The sequence below is a fragment of the Rhincodon typus genome, chromosome 5, assembly GCF_021869965.1.
Source record: "Rhincodon typus isolate 14 chromosome 5, sRhiTyp1.1, whole genome shotgun sequence".
Lineage (NCBI taxonomy): Eukaryota > Metazoa > Chordata > Chondrichthyes > Orectolobiformes > Rhincodontidae > Rhincodon > Rhincodon typus.
In genome coordinates this window covers 87,906,684-87,930,537 of record NC_063336.1, presented here as the reverse complement: position 1 = coordinate 87,930,537, position 23,854 = coordinate 87,906,684, and the positions used below count along the sequence as shown (strand labels likewise).

General features: G+C 42.0%; 1 protein-coding gene across 1 annotated transcript in view; it reads left to right on the top strand.

Moving 5' to 3' along the window:
• The window catches only part of ddx43 (DEAD (Asp-Glu-Ala-Asp) box polypeptide 43), a 63,765-nt gene extending 49,362 nt beyond the window's left edge, over positions 1-14,403 (top strand). The window contains exons 14-17 of the mRNA XM_048597285.1: positions 8,700-8,838; positions 12,152-12,239; positions 12,928-13,065; positions 14,043-14,403. Of these exons, the coding sequence (XP_048453242.1) occupies positions 8,700-8,838; positions 12,152-12,239; positions 12,928-13,065; positions 14,043-14,051 (374 nt within the window). The 3' untranslated portion in view covers positions 14,052-14,403. The remainder of the gene's footprint in view (positions 1-8,699; positions 8,839-12,151; positions 12,240-12,927; positions 13,066-14,042) is intronic.
• The last annotated feature ends 9,451 nt before the right edge of the window (positions 14,404-23,854 follow it).

Here is a 23,854-nt window from a genome sequence, read left to right as displayed (position 1 = left end):
ATAGACAGGATGTTGTGTAACTTGGAGAGGAACTTGCAGGTTCATGTTACTTCCAGCTTACCAGCCCAAGCATGAACGTTCTCCAAGTCTTGCTGCACTTGAGCGCGGACTCTTTCAGTATCTGACAAATTGTAACTGATGCTGAACATTGCATTCATTGGGAAATGTTTCCACTTCTGACCTTATGGTAGAGAGGAGGAGTTAGAGAAGCAGCTAAAGATGTTTGAGCCTAGGACAGTCCCCTAGGGATCTCAGACAGTGGTGTATTGGGACTGTGATAATTAGCTTCCAAAAGCTACAATCATTTTCCTTTGGGCTAGGTATGATTCCAACCAATGAAGAGTTTTACCCTGCTCACAATTGCCTTCAAATTTGCCAGGGCTTCATGATGCCACAATCAATCAAATGTGGTCTTGATGTCAAAGGCGGTCATTCTCACCTCACCTTGCCTCTGGTGTACAGCTGTTTTGTTCATGTTCAGACCGAGGCTGTAATGAGCTCAGGAGTCAAGTACAAAAACAAAGTTGCTGGAAAAGCTCAGCAGGCCTGGCAGCATCTATGAAGGAAAAAACAGAGTTAACGTTTCGGATCCGGTGAAACATTAACTCTTTTTTTTTTCCTTCACAGATGCTGCCAGATCTGCTGAGCTTTCCCAGCAACTTTGTTTTTGTTCCTGATTTACAGCATCCACAGTTCTTTCAGTTTTTTTATTTCAGAAGTCAAGTAGCCCTGGTCAGTCCAAAATGGAGTGTCACTAATCAGGTGGTTTCTTTCCAAGAGATGTTTGATAGCACTGCCAACAACCCCTCCATCCTTTGATCGAGATTAGTCTGATGAGGCTTTAGTTTCTCAGTTTGAGCTTGTCCTGCTATTGTTTTTAACAGATCATACCTAGTCAGTTTTCAAATTGTTGAGTTAGATTACAGTGTTGTTACTGTGTAGGAACTGTTTGCTTTCAGGGCACAACTAATTCTAAAGCATGAGTTTTCAGTACTATTGTCAGTGTTGTCAAAGCCCATAGCTTTTGTAGTATCCAGTGCCTCCAGCATGTTCTTGATATCAACTGGAGTGAATTGAATTGGTTGAAAATCAGCATCTGTGATGCTGGGAATTTCAGAAAGAGGCCGAGATGGGTCATCTATTCAGCACTTCCGATTAAAGATTATTGTAAATGCTACAGCTTGAATTTTGCACTGATGTGCTGGGCTCCCACATTTTTGAGAATGGGGATATCTGTGGAGCCTCAACCATACACTACTTGATGTGGTGGGGCTGTTTTTTTAAAATTTGTTCTTGGAATGTAGATGGACAGCATTCATTACCTATCATACAGTTAAGGGTCAACCTCATTGTTACGGGTCGGCAGCCACATGTATGCTAAACCTGGTAAGGACGACACATTTCCTCTCCTAAAGGATCGGTTTAAATGCCGGTCAACATGCTCACCATTTGACTAGATTTTTTTTATTCCACTTTTATTGAATTCAAATTTCACCATCTGCCATGGGAATTGAACCTGTACCCCTAGAACATTAACCTGAGGTTCTTGATTACTAGTGCACTGATATAACTGTTTTGCCACTGCCTCCCAGAGCCAGCACCTCCCCTCCACACAGCTTCGATCTGATGGATTGGTTATGGAATCGTTAGATCTATCGCTTGCTACTTCTACTGCTTGGCATGCAAACAGTCTGTGTTGTAGTTGCACCAAGTTGTCAACCTCCCTTTTAGGTATGCCTGCTGCTGTTCCTAGCATTCCCTCTTGGACTCTTCATTGAACTTGAACCTCAGGATGAAAATGTAGTGAAAGATTTTGTCTGTGGTTGAAGAATATAAGAAGGAGAAGCAGGAGTGGCTCATGCAGCCCACATTGTTTAGCTTTTATCCCAGTTTATGTAATCTCTCTTCATAATCTAACTTTTGGCATCCAGGTATCATTCTGGTAAATCAATGCAACACTACCTCTGAAGTCAAGATCAGTCTGTTCTCCCATGAGATCTATTCTTAGTTATCCGCGTGGACCCAGGGAATCCCCTGAAATGACTTCCCACTTGACCATGATTACCTCTACCCCACACACCCCTCTTTCTCATCTACATGCTACCCCTCAGCAACACCACCTGTAAACATGAGATCCCATGTGTATATTGAGAACACCCAGCTCTTCCCCACCATCACCTCCGTTGATCTCTCCACTGTCTCTGAATTATTAAACTGCCCTTCCGATATCCAGTGTTGTGAAGTAGAAACATTCTCCACTTAAATTCCAGGAATGCCACAGTACTTTCTTTAGTCCTCACCACAAGCTGTGCTGCAGGTGGCTGATTTTGATCCTTTCCTGTGCCCATTTGAAGTTGAACCAACCTCTTTTCAACAGTGCTTACTCACCCCTGTCTAGGCCATCTCCCCACCCACACCACCATGATGTTACTCTTTAATCAGGGTCATGAGCTAGTTGGTGAGTGGTTAGCCGTAGTTACACCCAGCAGCCATCCTGTCGCATATAGACTGAAAAAAAAATTGGATATTGACGATTGGTATGGAATAAAAATATCATGAATTACACACGAGTAATAGGGAGTTCATAAAGTCACATGATCAATCCATTGTGCTTTTTTGCTGTGGGAATTCAGCAATCTGGGAAAATCCATGTTCTTCTGTCCTTCTCGTCAATTGCATGAGAAAGATGATGAATTCATATCATAAACAGTGTTGCCAGATGGATATGTGGACAGTGAATAGGCTAATGTCCATGCCAGCAGTGTCTTTGTTTTTATTGATTCATGGATGAGGGTGTCACTGGCTGGACAAGCATTTATTACCCATCCCTAATTGCCCAGAGGGCAGTTAAGAGTCAGCCACATTGCTGTAGGTCTGGAGTGACATGTAGGCCAGACCAGGTAAGGATGGCAGTTTCCTTCCCAAAGGACACGAGTGAACCAGATGGGTTTTTCCCTGAAAATCAGGCAATTCACAGTCAACATTAGATTCTTATTTCCAGATTTTTGTTGAATTCCAATCCCACCCATTTGCCACGGCTGGGTTCAAACCCAGGTCCCCAGAACATTATCTTGGTCTCTGGATTAATTGTCTAGCAATAATACCACTGGGCCATCGCCTACCCCTGTAAAATGCATTGATGTTATGCAAGCAACATAAGAAATAGGAGCAAGAATTAGGCCATTCAGCCCCTCGAGCACTTCCTGCTACTCAATAAAATCTTGGCTGATTGGCCCAAGTCATGACTTTTCTTTCATGCCAGTTCCTCATTGCATTCAACAGTTCCACATTTCAGAAATCTATCCAGCTTCTCTTTCAATCCTTTCAGCGATCTATCCTTCAGAACCCTTTGGGTCAAGAATTGTAGACATTCAGTACCCTCTGAGAGAAGAAATTCCTTTGCATCTTTAAATCAGATTTAAAGAAGTGTCCCCTCCTTGAGTAATATGTCCCCTATATCAAGACTCCTTCACTCATGGAAATATGTCCCTAACATCTACTCTGTCATTCTTCTAAATAGGGTCATAGATCTGTACAGCACAGAAACAGACCCTTCGGTCCAATTCGTCCATGCTGACCAGATATCCTAAATTAATCTAGTCCCATTTGCCAGCATTTGGCCCATATCCCTCTAAACCCTTCCTATTCATGTACCCATCCAGATGCCTTTTAAATGTTGTAATTGTACCAGCCTCCATCACTTCCTCTGGCAGCTCATTCCATACATGCACCACCCTCTGCGTGAAGATGCTGCCCCTTAGGTCCCTTTTAAATCTAGTGTCACCTTAAACCTATGTCATCTAATTCCGGACTCCTCTACCCTCGTGAAAGACCTTGACCGTTCACCCTATCCATGCCTCTCATGATTTTATGAGCCTCTATAAGGTCACCCCTCGGCCTCTGATGCTCCAGGGAAAATAGTCCCAGCATATTCAGCCTCTCCCTATCGCTCAAACCCTCCAACCCTGGCAACATCCTTGTAAATCTTGTCTGCACCCTTTCAAGTTTAACAACATTCTTCATGTAGCAGGGAGACCAGATTCCAAAAGTGGCCTAACTAATGTCCTATACAGCCGCAACATGACATCCCAACTCCTATAATCAAATAATGAATAAAGGCTGAACCTGTTCAGCCATTCTTAGTAAGTCGGCCCTTCCTCCCAGAAAGCAGCCTTAGTGAATCTCTTTGGAACTGCCTCCAATGCCAGTATATCCTACGTGTCCAACACTACACGCAGTACTCCAGCTGGTGTGGCCTCCTCACCAACACCTTATACAGTTTTAATACAATTTCCCTCTTGTTCAGTTCCAAACTCCAACTAATAAAGGTCAAAATTCCGTTTGCTTTTTAAATTACTTGCTGTACCTAGAATCTCAGAATTATACAGTATAAAGAGGCCTTTTGGTCTATTGAGTCTGCATTAACAAAAACTACTCTACATCTATACCAGCACTTGGCCCATAGCCTTGAATGTTATGACATTTCAAGTGCTCATCCTAGTACTTTTTTAAAGGTTTTGGTTTCCTGTATCAGCTACCTCCCAGGCAATACATTCCAGACCCCTACCATCCTCTGGTTGAAAAAGCTTTTCCTTAAACCTCCTGTAAACCTCCTGCCTTTCACCTTAAAATTATGCCCCATAGTTATTAACCCTTAGGCTGCTTTCTAACCACCCTGTGCATACCCATCATAATAGTATATACTTTACACTGGTCCCCTCTCTGCCTTATCTGCTTTAAGGAAAACAACTAGAGCTTATCCATCTTGAATTTGTAGCTATACTGCGCCACCCTAGGTAATATCCTGGTGATATCCTCCCACCTCCAGTGCAACCGCATCCTTCCTATAGTGTGGTGACCAGAACTGCACACACTACTCCAGCTATGGCATAACTGAAGTTTTATACAGCTCAACATAGCCTCCCTGCTCATCATCTATGCTGTGACTGATAAAGGCAAATGGAGTGTGATATGGGAAAATGCAAAGTTGTTCATTTTAAAGGAAGAACAAAAGCACAGTATTATTTAAATAGAAAGAAACTGCAGAAAGGTGTAACATAAAGGGACTTGGGGATACTTGTGCACGAAACACAAGACTTAACACACAGGTGCAAAACGTAATCAGGAGGACTCATGGAATATTGATCCTTATTTTAAGGGGGGTTGAAGTTTGAGTAGGGAAGTCTTATGGCAACTGTACAAGATGTTGGTGAGATCACATCAGGAGTACTGTGAGCAGTTTTGATCCCTTTATTTAATATCATTTCATTGGAGATAGTTCAGAGAAGATTCACTAAGATGCTGAAAAGGCTAAAGAGCTTGGGGCCCTACTTATTGGAGGTTAGAAGAATGAGAGGTGATCTCATTGAAACATATAGGATTTTTAAGGGGCTTGACAGGGAAAATGCTGAGCGAGCATAGCCTCCAAATAAAGGTGTGCCAATTTAAGACGGATATGAGGAGGAATTTCTTCTGAGGGTTGAGAGTCTTTGAAATTTCTTGGCACAGAGACCTGTGGGGACAGAGCCCTTGTGTATATTTAAGACTGAGATTGATAGATTTTTGATCTGTGGGAGAATCAGGTGTTATGGGAAAGGTCAGGAAAGTGGATGTGAGGAAAGTTGGATCAGCCACGATCTTATTGAATGGCAGAGCAGGCTCAAGAAGCCACACGGCCTACTGTTTTCCCTAGTTCTTATGGGTACATGTAGGAAGGATGTTCTTGCTGACTGGAGAGGCCAGATCCAGGAGTCACATTCTAAGGATCTTGGCTAGGCTATTCAGGCCTGAGATAAGATGAAATTTGTTCGCCAAAAGAGGTGAGCCTCTGGAATCCTCGATCACAGAAAGCGACTGAGGCCAAACTATTGTATGTTTTCAAGGAGATATTAATAATAGTTGTTAGGACTAAAAGGATCAAAGGGTACGGGAAGAGAGTGGGAACAGGGTACTGAGTTGGATGATCAGCCATGATCATTTTGAATGGCAGAGCAGGCTCAAAGGTCGAATGGCTTCCTTCTGCTCCTGTTTTCTCTGCTTTTCTCTCCATTTAAACAATAGTCTGCCTTTTGATTCTTCCTACCAAAATGCATGACCCCACGTTTTTCAACTCCATCTGCCTGGTTTTTGCCCACTCATTCAACCTTCCTACATCCCCTTGCAAATTCCTAAGTCCTCATAGCAACATGTCCTCCCATCAATTTTAATACAGTCAACAAATTCAGACACATCACGCTCTGCTCGCACCTCGGTCATTAGTATAGATCGTAAATGATTGCAGCTCAAGGACTGATACCTCTGGCACTCCACTAGTTACATCTTTCCAACCATCCATTCCATTTCTGCCTTTGTGCAATAATTTTTTATAAGGAACCCTATTGATTTTTTTCTGAAAATCTAAATACATCAAATCTATTGGTTTCCCTTTATCAACTCTGCTTGTTATATTCTCAAAGAACTCTAGCAAATCTGTCAGACACCATTTCCTTTCCACAAAACTTGTGACAAGCATGTCTAAATGTCCTACCATTTCTTCCTTAATAATAGATTGTGACAATATCCCAATGACAGATGTAAGCCTAAGTAGCCTATAGTTCCCTGCTTTCTGTCTCTCTCCCTCCTTGAGAAAGGGTAGTTCACATTAGTGGTTTTTCCAATCCTCTGGAACTCGCCCGGAATCCTTTTGAATTCTCAAATATTTTGACCAATACTTCCTCTATCTCTTTAGCCACTTCCCATAATACCCTTGGATGGAGTCCATCAGGTCCAGGCAACTTTTCTTCCTTCAGTCCCATTAGTTTGTCAAATACTTTGTCCCTCATCATATAGATTGTTACAGTATATTTCCTTCCATTTGCACCTTGCCTAGCTGTTATTTTTGGAATGTTTGTAGTGTTTACCATGAAGATTGATGCATATTATTGGTCTAAATTATCTGCCATTACCCTATTTCCCATTCTCAATGTTCCAGTCACTTCTTTTCAGGGTTCCACACCCACTTTAGATAGTTGTTTTGAATTCCCTGTAGAAGCTCTTGCTGTTTGATTTGATACTTCTTGACAGTTTACTTCATAATCATTTTTTCCATTTTTATCAGCTTTTAGTTATCCACTGGTCATTCCCAAAAAGAAAAATCCCAAAACTCTGGCCTACCATTAGTTTTTGCTACTTTGTATGTCTTAGTTTTTGATTGAATACTGTTGTTAATGGCCTTTGTTAACAATGGGTAGTTCATCCTTCTCATCCAGTCCTTTTTGATCAGAATAAACTTTGCTGAGAATTGTGAAATATCTGCTTAAATGCCTGCCACTGCTCATCTACTGACCTTCCCCTTGGTCTATTTTCCTAGTTTGATTTAGACCACATTTTCTTCGTATTTCTGTAATTGCCCTTATTTAACTGGAGCATACTGGTTTGATACCCAGTTGCTGTCCCTCAAACTGAATTTGAAATTCTAGTATGTTGTGATTGCTACTCCCTAGAGGATCCTCAACTATGAGATTTCTTATTAATCCTACCTTATTACACGTTACTAGATCTGAAATAGCCTGTTCCTGGATAGGTTCTGCAACATACTAAGCTAAGGAAGAATCCTAGATGTTCTCAAGAAATTCATCTTTCTTGTTCCCCCTGCTCATCTGATTTATTTTTATCTGGAAATAAAATTTACCCATGACAAGCGATGGTGTGCTTCTTGCATGCTTCCATTTTTTTTAAATTCATACTTTTTGGGGACCTTTAGACAACTCCCACCCATGACTTCTTTCCCTGACACTTTCTTATTTCCGTCCAAACTGATTCCACACCATTAGCTATTGTACCTACAGCGCTACTCACCACTACACTGATAGTTTTATTAACACTGCTGTGTGATCTGTGCCCTCATTCACACTGGGAGTAAGAACCTATAAGTCGATGGCTCTAATTGAGGCTCCTCCAAAGGCTAAATTCTGGATCTCATACCTGTCCCACTCTCAGTCACACCTTCCTGTCCTTGAAAATAAACCAAATTTGGTGTAATTAGTGTTTTAGGTCTTGCTGTCTCCTAAGACACAGTGTCAAAGTAAGTCTCCCCATTGCCTGAAGTGTCGCCGTGTCCGCAGTTTGGACACCAGTTCATCAGCTCTGAGCTGAAGTTCCCTAAACAGCCAATGCTTCCTGCAAATATGGTCACCATTGATCACACAGGATCCATTAACCCCCACTTATTACAGCTGCAACACGTTGCATGTCCCACGATCTCTATTTTAATTAATTTAATTAAATTGGATGTTAGAAATGAATTTCCTCACTGACTGTTCAGCTGTAATATCCTCTCATGATTTAAACCACTTGACCAATCAAAAGAAATTTCCACCAATGCCTACCTAGTTTCCTGTGATTTCATGCTTCAGCTTTGACAGGTTGAAGAGGCTATCTGCCCCTGGTTCTTAGCTCCAGCTGCCCTTCTAACACCGATCCACTCTCCCAGCCTGCTTCACAGTGATGGTGACCTGCTGTATACTCCTCCATCTGCTTCACAGTGTGACTGACATGCGTACTCCTTCCAGCCCCAGTATAATCTACAAGTTGTTCCTGAATTTCAGAAATTCAGAAATTGAATTACAGTATACTTAAAATAAGGAATGGTTTGGTTTACAGCAAAGATGCAAATGTTACTGTAAGTTTTGAAAATAAATGCAAACCTCTTTGCTCTCCAGGGAGAGTTCGGATTCTTATTGCTACTGATCTTGCATCTCGTGGACTGGATGTGCATGATGTCTCACACGTGTTCAACTTCGACTTTCCCCGCAACATAGAAGAGTATGTACACAGAATCGGGAGAACTGGGAGAGCAGGGTATGCATTGATCCCATGTCTTTCAACTGTGACACTGTCTACATCTCTGCTGCCTCCCTGCTGTATATGCATTTACTTCAGTTGTTCACCACTTATACTCTGTGTGCTGTATTGTCATAGATGCTGACCTCTCAGATGGATGTAGAAAATCCGAAAGCATGATTTTGAAAAAAAGTCAGTGACTTATCAGTGATTTCGTGGCTAATTCTTTTTAATACCTCAATCAAAATCACAATAGAAAGTATTTATTTGTTATTGTTTTAGAGAAAATTGGTTACTGGGCTTCCTAACCTGCAACAGTGACTACAATTTAAAAATACTTGTTGGATATAAAGAACTTTGGAACATTCTATCATCATGAACAGTGATATATAAATACAGGTCTTCGACACTTTTTACACTTTTCACACTTTTGAAAGAGGTGGCATCTCTCGCACTGCTCTACATGTGTTCTCCTTATCCCCTTTGTATTCTGTAAACCTTAGCAGTATTATTGCAGGAAGCCTTTATTGCCTGACCCACTGCTGCCTTTTTGCAACATCTTTCATAAGTTCATAAATTCATAAGAAATAGGGGCAGAATTAGGCCATTCAGCCCATCAAAGTCTGCTCCACCGTTCGATTATGGCTGATATGCTCCGTACCTCCATTTTCCTGCCTTCACTTCTTCACCCTTTGGGAGAAATAATTTCTCCTCAGTTCTGTTTTAGATTTGCTACCCCTTATCCTAAAACAATGACCTTTCATCCTAGAGAGAGCATCCGTCCCATGTCTATTTTATATATACCTTTTATCATCTTGGATACCTTAATTTGATCTCCTCTTATTCTTCTTAATTCCAGACAGTATAGGCCTAAACTGTTCAATCTCTCTTCAAACAACAAACCCCTCATCTCTGGGATCAATCTAGTGAACCACCTCTGAACTGCATCCAATGCCACCACATCCTTCCTCAAATAAGGAGACCAAAACTGTGCATAATATTCCAAGTGCAGTCTCCCCAGTGCCTTGTATAGTTGCAACAATACTTCCTTACCTTTATATTCTATGCCTTTAGCTGTAAAAGCCAACATTCCATTCACTTTCTTTATTATCTGCTGTACCTGCATGCTATTTTCTATGACTCATGAATGAGGACACCCAGACCCCTCTGCACCAGAGTACCCTGATGTCTGGCTGCATTTAGATAATAGGTTGCCTTCCCATTTTTCTGACCAAAATGTATGACCTCACACTTATCCACACTAAACTCCATCTGCCACATTTTGGCCCACTCTTCTAACCTATTGATATCCATTTGTAAGGTTCTTATTTCCTCATTGGAATATACCATCCCGCCTATTTTTGTGTCGTCCACAAATTTGACTACAGAGCCTTCTATCCCTGTATCCAAGTCGTTAATGTAGATTGTAAATAGCTGGGCTTCAAGGACCGAATCCTGTGGCACCCCACTTGTTACTTCTTGCCATCCAGAAAAAAACCTATTTATCCCCACTCTTTGTCTTCTGTCCAAGGTAGTAGATTACCCCTAATGCCATATGATCCAACCTTGTGAATTAACTTTTTGTGCAGGACCTTATCAAACACCTTCCAGAAGTCCAGATATATTACATCTACAGGATCCCCATTATCCACTTTGCATGTTACATCTTTGAAGAACTCTAGCAAATTAGTCAAACATGATTTGCCCTTCACAAAACCATGCTGTCTCTGAGAAACAGCGTTTTGACTTTCCAAATGTTCTGATATTGCTTTCTTGATAATTGATTCTAACACTGTCAACAACAGATATTAAACTAACTGGTCTATAATTTCCCACATGTTACCTCACTCCCTTTTTGAATAGAGGCGTCACATTAGCATTTTTACAATCCACTGGAACCTTTCCTGTTCAGGGAATTTTGGAATATTGTAACGAATATTTCACCTGCTGTCTCTTGTGTAGCCACTTTGAAATGTAGGAAAGTGGCAGCTAATTTGCACAAATACCAGCAAACAGCAACGAGATAATGCTGAGGTGATTTGCTTTCTTTGATGTTGGTTCAAGGGATGAATACTTGCCAGAGGATAAAACCCCTGCACTTCCTTAAAATAGATAAGATAGAAAAACCTTTCCCAATTGCAACATGGTAAACCTTTTCATAGCTTTAATAACTTAGACTGTGTATCCATGTAGCTGTCTCTCTCAGAAGACTGCACAACTTCAAGTGCTAATTGCCTGCATAGTTCACTTTTTCAAATATTGTTATTGATCCTTCCCCTAATGATATGATATTTTCTAGGTGAATAATTGTCCAAATGTGAGAAATGTCAGAAAATCCATGGACAATTCTAAAATTATCTCATTAATTTATCCCTTTGCTTTGGTTGCTGTCCGAAGCCAGTGAAGGCTCATTTAAGTCAGGAGTGATATACCAGTATCTGTACCTGACTGATGCCCTCCTGCATGTTCTTGATATGTGCACCTAAAAGAGGGACCCTGTTACTGAACTTGTAACTGCCTTGAACTCTATCTGCCACATCATTGCTCTTAACTCCCTCCGTGCATTACAGTTTATAACTTTGGTAAGATCTGTAATTTTAGGCAGTTTTGAAATTGCTGGTCTTCAAAACATTTGTAAGAACAAAAAGGGTAACACTGACTTGAGACAACCAACATCTTCAAATCTTCTTTCTTTACCCATTAGCTCATTCTCTTTTATTCTGCCATCCTTCTTTCAGCTAGTGGAGGTATGCAAGTCGTAGGAGGGTTGTAACAATGGTGCTTCTGAAGGAAGTGTCTTTCATTACCCCCCTCCCCAAGTGCTTGTTGTAGCCTGGAGCTATAGATAACTACATCTTTCTAATTTCTTTCTGTTACATCACTGACCAGGAGTTTCTCCTGCTCTTAATGACCTACCATTGGCATTTGTTAACATCATATGCAAGTTGTTTGGCCAGGTTATGAAATGCACCTTCCATGGGCATCAAGTGCTGGAGTGGGACTTTAATCAGGAACTTTGATTCAGAGTCAAGAATAAAACCATCTCCATTTACAGCATTGTACAACAAAACTTTCCCATCTTGGGTGCAGCTGTAATCTGTCCTTGTGTTAGCAGTACAATTCCTTCACTCCACACATGGCCCAGAAGGTTGTCAGTGTGGAAATCACCACCCCAACTCTATTTTGTCCCCTTTGAGTAGAAGATAGAACAACTGGCTTTCTCCTGTTTGCTTATGCTGGTAGCAGGCAAGTTATAACTTCTTTGTAAATGTACAGTTTGCTTCTCTGTCAACTTAAGGATTTGTTGTCAACATACTGTGTTCTGTTTCAGTCGTGTGGGATCAGCAATAACCCTTGTCACAAGGAATGACTGGAGATTTGCTGCAGAGTTGATTGCAATTCTTGAACGAGCATGTCAGGTACGTTTCTGCAGTTCTCATGGAGCCTTAGACTAGAGCTAACCAGTGAAATACTAATATAACATCTCAACAGAAGGAGCGGGTGTAGATTGTGCAATTGGATGAAAGTCAACTGAAAAGTGGGGGTTAAATGGTTCATAACTTCAAGATTGGGAAAATTCAGAGAGAGATTTCTGTTGTGGGAGTCCTGGCTTGAGCTTGAGAATATCTCCTGTACCCAAGCCTTTGGAAAATGAACTAGTGGAAAAACCTTCAGATGGGACTGTGTAATTCCCGATAATGCAGAAATGGAAAAGAGCCCTCAAGGTAATGGCGCAGTGCTGATATAAAATAACCTAGCTGTGTTCAGGCAAAATGACCTGAAGTCGACAGATCCATTGTCTTAGGGTGTTCATGGACTCAGGCTCATAGCTTGGGGCTTTACAAGAGAAGGCTGAAGAGTGACCTAATGGAGATTTTTAAAGTTGTGGAAAGGGTTGATAAAGTTTGAGAGGTGCCCCCACCAGTCTGTGAATTAAAGGACTAGGTGTGTAAGGCGGTTATTAACAGATAAAACAAGGTGTTCAGAACAAAAGTCTTCACTCGGAGAGGTGAGAATGTGGAACTTATTTCAGGGTGTAAGACTATTTTATAGGTTCAGCTCTGTAGCTGAATTCAATTGTGTAAGATGTGGGCTTTTCATGTGCAGCCTGTTCCTGAAGAGCTTCTGACAATGGCGAAAAGATTTGAGCAAAACAAAATGAAGAAGGAATATGAGCGGGAGCTTGCAGCCTCCCATGGTGAAGGCCGTAGAGGTCGTGGGCAAGGCAGAAGAGGTTGGAACAAAGTAAGATCCAAAAACATTCTCGCAATTTGCTTTTTTTTTGTATGAGATTATATCTGTGGTGATTCGTAAGTCTGGACAATTCTTCATCATGTGTTTCTTGGTTTTGATCTGCAATTAAATTATTTCAGTAAAGTTGGTGCTGTATCCAATAGTGGCATTTAGACTTGAAGAAGAAAGCAACAAGATAATCTGAAAGATATGAAACAGGTATTTAAAGGTCAAATCATCCCTGCAGAGAGAATGCTGTCAGCGGTGGAATTGGCAGCATTAAGAAATGAGGACAGATGAAAACTGAGCAGTGTTGGTAAAATTTTGATGCCGATGACAGAACTGAAGGAAATATTATGCTTCCTGTCCAGGTTTAATACTACAAGCCATACTTGCATTCCTTCAGCTCTAAGAGGCCATATTAAAGTTATTGAAGCCATGGCATGTTTGGGTTTCTTTCCCAGAATGAGGTTATTCACACAGGCCACTGATAGGCAATCACAAGCAGAGCTGCGTTTTACTTTTGGAGTTGCTTTTATTCATTTGTGCCCCTTAATCTCCTCAGGAAGCTGTAAACCAATATTGTCTTCCCAGAAAGTATTCAGTGTACATTTAATGGGGAACAGTATATCTCTCATCACAGCCTCCCTCCCTCTTCCCTGTTCAAAGTGGGTTTTAAAAATACCTTTTATAAACTTATCTGGCAATACATTGCCACGGGAGTTGCTTGTGCTGAATGGTCAGACCAACTTTCAGCCATTGGTTCTGTAAAGTTTCCAATCTCAGCCTGCTGGCACCAGCTTGCATTGGAAGTGGTTTAGACCGAGCTCAAATAGTGAAAGAAATGTTACAGATAAAACTCAATGTGGTTGGTTTTCAATTAAATAGACCATGTATGTTTTTAAAAAATGAGATTAAACTAAAGGAATGTTAGTTTGTAATCATATAGGCAAACAGCTGGCTAATTTGCACATTTTATATCTTTGCAGGGAAACTGAAACAACGAGATCCGCTTCTTGTTGTCATGTAACAGTAAAATCAAACTTGACTTGTACAGCGCAGCAAAGTGTAAATTACTGCACAGGCTCAATTCCAAGACACGTGAGCACCGCACTTTACTGCATCCTTCACTTTTTGGAAACCTTAAGTGTTTTGTGAACAATTGCTATTTTTCTTTATGCAAACAGAATGTTAGTTTCAACTGATGGCGGCGTAGTGTTGAAGGAGCCAATGAGGTTCCATATGGTTGCTGGGAAAGCAGCAGTGTGTGCTGTTCCTGCATGTTGATGTTTAACATTCTGCGTATTTCATTGTATTTTATTGGAAGATGAATAAACACAGCTAGTTCCAGTTTTAAATGTCCCTATCTCTATGTGCCTCGCCTGAGGCTCCTGACCAGTCTCATGTGAAGGAATCTGTGTTCACTGTTCCCTTGGCATGCACAATGGCACTATGTCTATACAATTCATTTTAAACAAGGCATTCTTTAAGCATAACATTGTGGAGTGAAGTTTGTAGGTAAGTATTCTACTGTTGTCCATGACTTCAGTTTGAACGTCTGTGGGCTAAGGGCGAGTGTTGTCTGTTAACATACGTTTCTTCAACATAAGTGCACCGCTCACGTAACATAGATTGGTGAAATAATCTATGTTCTTAAAAAAATTGAGACTGTACGAATAATGTGAACTCAGAAGCGAAATGTACATCTGACCCTCGCCACCTGCTGTTGTACACTGACTAAAGGTAATGTGACTAATAATCACATCCTGTCAAATTAGTAGTATTGAGACCAGTTTACAATAACATCACAACATTCCTTATTTCTAAACAGATTTACATTTACAGAATCAAACTTACATTTAATTGGATAACAAAATAATTGTCTGAATATATCCTTGTGTAAAGCAATAGATTTACAAAATACTGACATACATCTGTTTGCTTATCTGTCCAGATTTAGTTAGAATGATCTTTGTTGGAGACTACACGTTTTCAGAATGCTGGTTGAGGGTGCTGTTTTTGTCATGTTTTAGAACTTATTCTGTTCACAATAGATGATCCTGTTTATGGTTGCGGTATTGTTTTGATTTGGCATCTGTTTCATTGCATTGTCATGCCATTTGGTGCTCATATATAACAGTCTTTGTTCTCAGCACATGCTGACAATTTCTGCTAAGTATTGAACTCAAACCTTTTGTCCGTTCAGATTGAGTCATTCATTATCTGCCTACTGCTCATGGACGTCTTTCACCTTGCCCTGTTTTTCAAGTAATACATCTTGTCTTCCTGGGAGTGTCGTAAAGTGATGATTGGGTCTGCCAAATTGTAATTCTGCGTTGGTTCCACAGTACATCGAACTGTGCGCATTCAGAATGAGTATACAAATTCTACTGCTCAGCCTGTTCACTGGCTAAGCTACATTGCAGAGTTAGTTGATCTTCTCCCAGTGTATGCATGGAGTTTCCAACGGCACACTCTATGGTCTGTGGTCTTTGCTCTTGTCTTGATGATGCTTTGTGAGGTGACCAAGGATAGGTCACTCCCCACCAGCAGACCCATGACAGCTGAAGCTGGGGTGTCCATAATATAAAATATCTGGAGTGACCAGGGTAAGCTGCTGTAGTTACACTGGTGTAATGGTTCCAGGAGTGGAATATCCAAGCCATTATACATGATGCGCTTCAGCAATGATTGGTTGAACCATCGTTAGTCATTGCTGTGGATAGACATTTCAATGTGCAAAGTGAAAGAATGTTTGCACTTGCACCCAGTATCCAGTTTAGCATGTCGGTTATGCTGACCTTCCATCTGTAACCACTAAATCTGGGCAGTCACTAATGCTACTGTTGGTACCACTTGACCAATTCATCTTGTATGTTCACTGTGCTGAATGATTGCTCCCTATGTATCAATGTGATAGTTATCCTGCTTATCTGATCTTGTAAGTTGGCTACATATTTCATGGATCTTGTAATATTTTGTTTGATGGGCACTCTTGGTTGGGTGGAAAGCTGCACGTGTGCTGTTTTTGAGCGTGCTTCCTCAGACGTTAAACTTGCTGTGGCCTTTGCTTTGTGCATCGACACTTCCAGTGTCCTTTGGGCTAATGCATCACACACAGCATGAAATGTTGGACAGTTACTGGATATGACTTTGAAGTCACACTGCCCTGCATTGCTTACTAGCTTGCCTACATGTAACAGTGAACAAATTACACACAACCTGTAGACTCTGTCTTCCTGTAGTAATTTGTATTTTATGTCCACTTTGCAATAGTACTTCCACACTGTAACCTTTGGGTTGGTCCAAGATGGGATTTGAGACACTCCTACTAGGGTGGATGCTATCTCGAGATCTGTTCTTCTGCCTACTAGCTCTGCTGTAAAATTGCAATCATACCCCTTCTCTCTGCATGTATTTAGGAATTAGTCGATTGTTTTTGTGGCTTGTTGCCTAAAAGACGCAAATCGCACTATTCTGAACTTCACATCATCAGTCCTTGAGTGTTGACTATATTTTATCTGGCTTTTTAAAAAAATTATCAGACAGACTTGATGCACTTACTCTGTGTAAGTCTTCATTGCCTACATCAGGTTTAAGTTACAAAATATTTCAGATTTAGAAATATGCAGGTCCACAAAATAGCTCCAACTGGTTTTCAGAACATTGTTGTCTCGGTTGAGAGATTCAGTGCCAATTATAGTAACAGAAAGAAGACATTCAGTGTAAAAGGTTGACCAGTGTTCCCAACTGTTATTGTCATCTATTGTCACAGGTAGGCGATGGCCTAGTGGAATTATCGCTAGACTATTAATCCAGAAACCCACCTAATGTTCTGGGGACCCAGTTCAAACTCACCATGGCAGATGGTGGAATTTGAATTCAATAATTTTTTTAAAAGTCTGGTATTAAGAATCTACTGATCACCATGAAATCATTGCCGGTTGTCAGAAAAACCCATCTGGTTCAATAATGACCTTCAGGGAAGGAAATCTGCCACCTTCACCTGGTCTGGCCTACATGTGACTCCACCTACATGTGGTTGACTCTCAATTGCTGAAATGGCCTAGCAAGCCACTCCGTTGTACCAATCGCTACAAAGTCTCAAACAAATGAAACTAGACGGATCACCTGGCATCGACCAAGGCACCGGAAAAGACAGCGGCAGAAACAGCCCTGTCGAACCTGCAGAGTCCTCCTCACTAACATCTGGGGGCTAGTGCCAAAATTGGGAGATCTGTCTCACAGACTAGTCAAGCAACAGCCTGACATAGTCATACTCACAGAATCATACCTTACAGACAATGTTCCAGACACCACCATCACAATCGCTGGATATGTCCTGCCTCACCGGCAAGACAGACCCAGCAGAGGGGGTGGCACAGTGGTATACAGTCAGGAGGGTGTTGCCCTGTGAGTCCTCAACATTGACTCCGGACCCCATGAAGTCTCATGGCTTCAGGTTAAACATGGGCAAGGAATCCTCCTGCTGATTACCACATCCCGTCCTCCCTCAGCTGATGAATCGGTACTCCTCAATGATAAACAACACTTAGAAGAAGCACTGAGGACGGCAAGGGCACAAAATGTACTCTTGGGGGGGGGGATTTCAATGTCCACCACCGAGAGTGGCTCGGCAGCAGTACTACTGATCAAGCTGTTCGGGTCCTAAAGGACATAGCTGCTAGGCTGGGTTTGCGGCAGGTGGTGAGGGAACCAACAAGAGGAAGAAACATACTTGACCTCATCTTTACCAATCTGTCCATGACAGTATCGGTAAGAGTGACCACTGCACAGCCCTTGTGGAGACGAAGTCCTGCCTTCACATTGAGAACAGCCTCCATTGTGTTGTATGGCACTATCACCGTGCTAAATGGGACAGACTTCGCACAGATCTAGCAACTCCAGAGTGGGCATCCATGACATACTGTTGGCCATCAACAGCAGCAGAATTGTACTCCAACACAATTTGTAACATCATGGCCCAGCATACCCCCACTCAACCATTACCATCAAGCCAGGGGATCAACACTGGTTCAATGGGCAGTGCAGGAGGGCATACCAGGATCAGCACCAGGCATACCTGTCAGAGTACAGGGCATGAGACCAAAATTAAGGGATAATGCTCATGATTGAGTGAGAAGAGATTGTAGGTGAGGTAATAAAGGTTACAAGTGAGGGAGGAGTGATTATAATAACTGGGGGAGAGATTGTAGGGTGAGAGGCTGTGATTGTAATGTGAGAGATTGCATTTGATGTGGTGAGGCTTCAGAATGCATAAGGTGGAGTAATTTGCAGCCATGGAACAGGAAACAAAGGGGTTGTATGCTCCTTACCCGACAAACAGCGAAAGCAGCAAGTGATAGACAGAGCTAAGCGATCCCACAACCAACGGATCAGATCTAAGCTCTGCAGTCCTGCCACGTCCAGTCGTGAATGGTGGTGGACAATTAAACAACTCACCGGAAGAGGAGGCTTCACAAATATCCCCATCCTCAGATGGAAGAGCCCAGCACATCAGTGCAGAAGATGAGGCTGAAGCATTTGCAGCAATCTTCAGCCAGAAGTGCCGAGTGGATGATCCATCTCAGGCTCCTTCAGTGGTCCCCAGCATTACAGATACCAGTCTTCAGCCAATTCGATTCACTCCATGTGATATCAAGAAACGGTTGGAGATACTGGATACTGCAAAGGCTATAGGTCCTGACAACATTCCGGCAATAGTACCGAAGACTTGTGCTCCAGAATTTGCTGCTCCCCTAGCCAAGCTGTTCCAGTACAGTTATAACACTGGTATCTACCCGACAATGTGGAAAATTGCCCAAGTATGTCCTGTACATAAAAAGCAGGACAAATCCAACCTGGCCAATTACCGTCCCATCAGTCTCCTCTCGATCACCAGTAAAGTGATGGAATGTGTCATCAACAGTGCTATCAAGCAGCACCTGCTCAGTGACGCCCAGTTTGGGTTCTGCCAGGGCCACTCAGCTCCTGACCTCATTACAGCCTTGGTTTAAACACGGACAAAGGAGCTGAGTTCCAGAGGTGAGGTGAGAGTGATATCAAGGCTGCTTCTGACCAAGTGTGGCATCAAGGAGCCCTAGCAAAACTGGAATCAATGGATATCAGGGGGCAAACTCTCCAATGGTTGGAGTCATATCTGACTCATAGGAAGATGGTTGTGGTTGTTGGAGGTCAATCATCTCAGCTGAAGGACATCTCTGAAGGCGTTCTTCAGGGTAGTGTCCTAGGCCCAGCCACCACCAGCTGCTTCATCAATGACCTTTCCTCCATCATAAGGTCAGAAGTGGGGATGTTCGCCGTGATTGCACAATGTTCAGCACTATTCGTGACTCCTCAGATACTGAAGCAGTCGATGTTCACATGCAACAAGATCTGGACAATATCCAGGTTTGGGCTGACAAGTGGCAAGTGACATTTGTGCCACACAAATACCAGGCTATGACCATCAGCAATAAGAGACAATCTGACTGCTATCCCTTGACATTCAATAGAATTACCATCACTGAATCCCCCAGTATCAACAACTTGGGTGTTCTTGTCAACCAGAAACTCACTGGACTCACCACATTAACAGAATGGCTACAAGGGCAGGTCAGAAGCTGGGAATACTGCAGTGAGTAATTCACCTCCTGACTCCTCAAAGCATGTCCGCCATCTACAAGGCACAAGTCAGGAATGTGATGGAATACTCCCCACTTGCCTGGATAAGTGCAGCCCCAACAACACTCAAGAAGCTTGACACCATCCAGGACAAAGCAGCCCGCTTGATTGGCACTACATCCACAAACATTCACTCCCTCCACCACTGACGCTCAGTAGCAGCAGTGTGTACTATCTACAAGATGCATTGCAGAAATTCACCAAAGATCCTCAGACAGCACCTTCCAAATCCACGACCACTTCCATCTGGAAGTACAAGGGCATCAGACATATGGGAACACTGCCACCTCCAAGTTCCCCTCCAAGCCACTCACCATCCTGACTTGGAAATATATTGTTGTTCTTTCACTGTCACTGGGTTAAAATCCTGAAATTCCCTCCCTAATGGCATTGTGGGTTAACCTGCAGCAGTTCAGGAAGGCAGCTCACCACCACCTTCTCAAGGGCAACTAGGGGTGGGCAAGAAATGCTGGCCAGCCAGCGACACCCACATCCCACAAATGAATAGAAAAGCAAATCTAGCAATATCACAAAAGGCGTGAGTAGTGATAATGTTGATGGACTACTAATTGAGAGGCCCAGACTAATGCTTGTTTAAACTAAATTAATAAAATCCGAAATTGAAAGCTCAGACTCGGTAATGGTGACTATGAAATTGCCATCGATTGTTGTTAAAACCCATCTAGTTTGCTAATATTCTTTTATTAAAGGATTTCTGCTGTCCTTCCCTAATCTGGCCCACATGTTGTCACCTACATGGATTTGGTAACACTTTTAACAAGGTGTTTAATGGGAGATTGGTCAAAAAGCTGAGAGTCCTTGAGATATAGAGCAATTTAACAAATTGGATCCAAAATTGGCTTAGTGGCAGGAAGTTGATGGAGCTAGATGAAAATTCTTTGTGACTGGAAATTTATGTCTTGTAGTGTTCTGCAGGTTTTATTATGTTTGTAGTCTAAACTAATGATTTAGACAAGGATATAGGAGGTCTTATAAGTGAATTCACAGATGACCCAAAAATTAGTGGTGTGATAAGTAGTGAGAGGGAAAGCTTTAGTTTACCGGGAAAATTAGATAGCCTGGTCAGATGGGCAGAACAGTGGTAGATGGAGTTTAATCCTGAAAGGTGCAGAGTGATGTATTTTGGGAGGGCTAACAAGACAAGGGAATATATAACAAATGATAGGAGCCTGGGTAGTACTGAAGATCAGAGGGAACCTGGTTTGTGTGTTCATAGATCCTTAAAGACGACAGCAACTTTCCCTTCTTAGTCAAGAGCCATTGACTGCAAGAGCCGAGTTCTGAGAAAGGGTCACTGAACCTGAAACGTTAACTCTGATTTTTTTTCTTCACAAATGCTGTCAGACCGGCTGAGCTCTTCCAGCAACTTCTGTTTTTGTTCCTGATTTTACAGCATCTGTAGTTCTTTTAGTTTTTATTTAGAATTGCTGGGTTGCTCTCCGAAGAGCAGACTAGACTGAGGGGACCTGATTGAAAAATCTGCAAAATTAGGAGGGTAGATAGGAAGAAAGTGTGCCCCTTGGAAGGAACTGGATCTGAAACAAAACTGCCTGAAAGGGTTGTAGAGACAGGAACTTTCAAACTTCGACAATGGGTGTAGGAATGGGCCATACAAACCTTCAAGCCTGCTCACTCAATTTAGTATGATTGTGGTTGATCTTCCAACTGAGTATCTTGCCCCTGCTTTCTCCCCATATCCTTTTGACCTCTTTAGCCCTAAGAACAATATCTCACTCCTTCTTGAAAATATTCAATGTTTTGGCATCAGTTGTTTTTCTCTGGTTTTCCACAGGCTCACCACTCCCTGGGTGAAGGAATATTTCCTTATCTCAGTCCTAAATGGCCTACCCTGTACCCTTCGACAATTACCCCTGGTTCTGGACTCCCTGGTCATTGGGAACATCCTTCCTGTGTTTACCCTGTCTAGCCCCATTAAAGTTTTATGGGTTACTACAAGATGCCTCTCATTCCTAACTGATCCAGTCTCTCCTTGTGCATCAGACCTGCCATCCCAGGAATCAGTCTGGTAAGCCTTTGTTGCTCTCCCTGAATTGCTGGAACATCCATTCTCAGATAAGGATGCTAAAACTGCACGCACTATCCAGGTGTGGTCTCAGCAGAGCCCTGTGCTCTAGTCCTCACTGTGAATGTCAACATACCGTTTGTCTGCTGCATCTGCCTGCTTACTTTCAGTGACTGGTGTATAAGGACACCCAGGTCTCATTGCGCTTCCTCTTTCCCAGTCTGTCACTGTTCAAATAGTAATCCGCCTTCCAGTTTTTTCTCCTAAAGTGGATAACCTGACATTTATGCAGATTTTATTTCATCTGCTATTCTTTTGCCCACTCACACGTCCAAATTATATTAAAGAATCTCTGTATCCACCTCACAGTTCACACACCCAGCTTTGTGTCAACTGCAATCTTGGAAATATTATGTTTTGTTTCCTCATTTAAATCATTAATATATATTGTGAATAGCTGGGGTCCAACAATTGATCCCTGCAGTGCTGCACTAGGCATTGTCTGGCTTCTCGGAAAATGTCTCATTTAACATGAAAACATATAAAAGTAATTAAATGAGCACTTCAGATGCCATAGCGTACAAGGCTATGGGCTAGGTGCTGGAAAATGGAATTAGAGTAGATAGGTGCTTGATAACCAGCATCGATGCAATGAGCTGAAGAGCCTCTTTCTGTGCTGCAATACTCTGTACATGTGACTCCAGACCAACAGGTATGTCGTTAACACAACTAACTTTTGAAATGGCCTAGCAAGGTGTTCAGTTCATGGATAATTAAAGATGAGCAACAAATCCTGCTCTTCACAGCATACCTATATTCGATGAAAGTATAAGTTTAAAAAATGACTTTCGTGGTAGCAGGGAGTACAAGGCACTGGCATTTTTGTATCTGCAGACAAGCCACTCAGCTATTCCATCATTCCTCTGGTAATAGTAATGTATCTCCCTGCAAGCAGCAAGCCTCAAGCCTCAAGAGCTGATGACAGTGGCTAACATCTCAATCCTCAATTTCAAGTTGAGACAGATTTCATAGATCTCCACATTGAAAACAGGTTGTTGGAGACCTTGAGATGGCTATATGTAATGTATATTCTAGCTTTGATTCTGGACCTACAGGCAGCTTATGGCTTCACTATCTAGAATAATTTTGCCCTTGAGCCACTTCCCTTTTCCTCGCCCCTACAAATTGAATGGTTCAATTTCAAGGAAGCAGACAAAAAGCCCATGTTGCCAAGATTAAGATGAATTAACCACTTGCATGAGGTTGTGGGTAAAAAGAAAACTAGATTTTTAGGTCAGGCAAAGGCCACGTTGCCTCAAGGCCTGGTGAGCCCGGGTGGAGGTCAGCGAGGCCTGGTGAGCCCGGGTGAGAATTAGACCAGTGCATGGGAGAGCAAGCCCTCATGGGAAAAGACCAGCATAGAGCATCTGCAGGCCCATGGCTTAAGAAAGGAGTGTAATGTTTAACTTTTAATTTTATTTCTTTATGTTTCTACTTTGTACCGAGGACTGTACTGTTGAACTTTTTCAACTTATTTCTTTATTTTTCTATTTTTGTACCAAAGATTTTGTACATAGGTACTTTTGTATTTAAGATGGCACAGGGAATGGCGACATTGTACACTTTTCATTGCAGTCCTGTATCCCTGTAGTGGAGTACATGTGACAATAAAACCTAAATCTAAATACTCAGAATTGTCTTCTGTCAATGCTCTGCTTTTGCTATAGATAGAATATTGATATCTTTATATTTGTGGTTTTAAAAATACCTGTGGATTGAATGAGAGAGAACTTTTTGAAAACCAGTTTTCAAAAGGGTGGCTGCAGACACCCATTTCAGGCAGCACATAAACAACTGCTTGAATAAGTAGTAATTGAAGTGAGTTGCAGATGATTTAGAGCTGAGAGAGGGATGAACAGATGCAGTTTTTGCTGGGTCCGGGAAGTTGATTGGTCTGTGGCCTAGTGACCAGTTATCTGTGACTGAGACATTTTTTTTTCCTAGCAACAACTGTGTGATTCGTTCTCCGTTAACTGAACAGCGTGAAGCTGGAACAAGCTACAGAGAGAAATG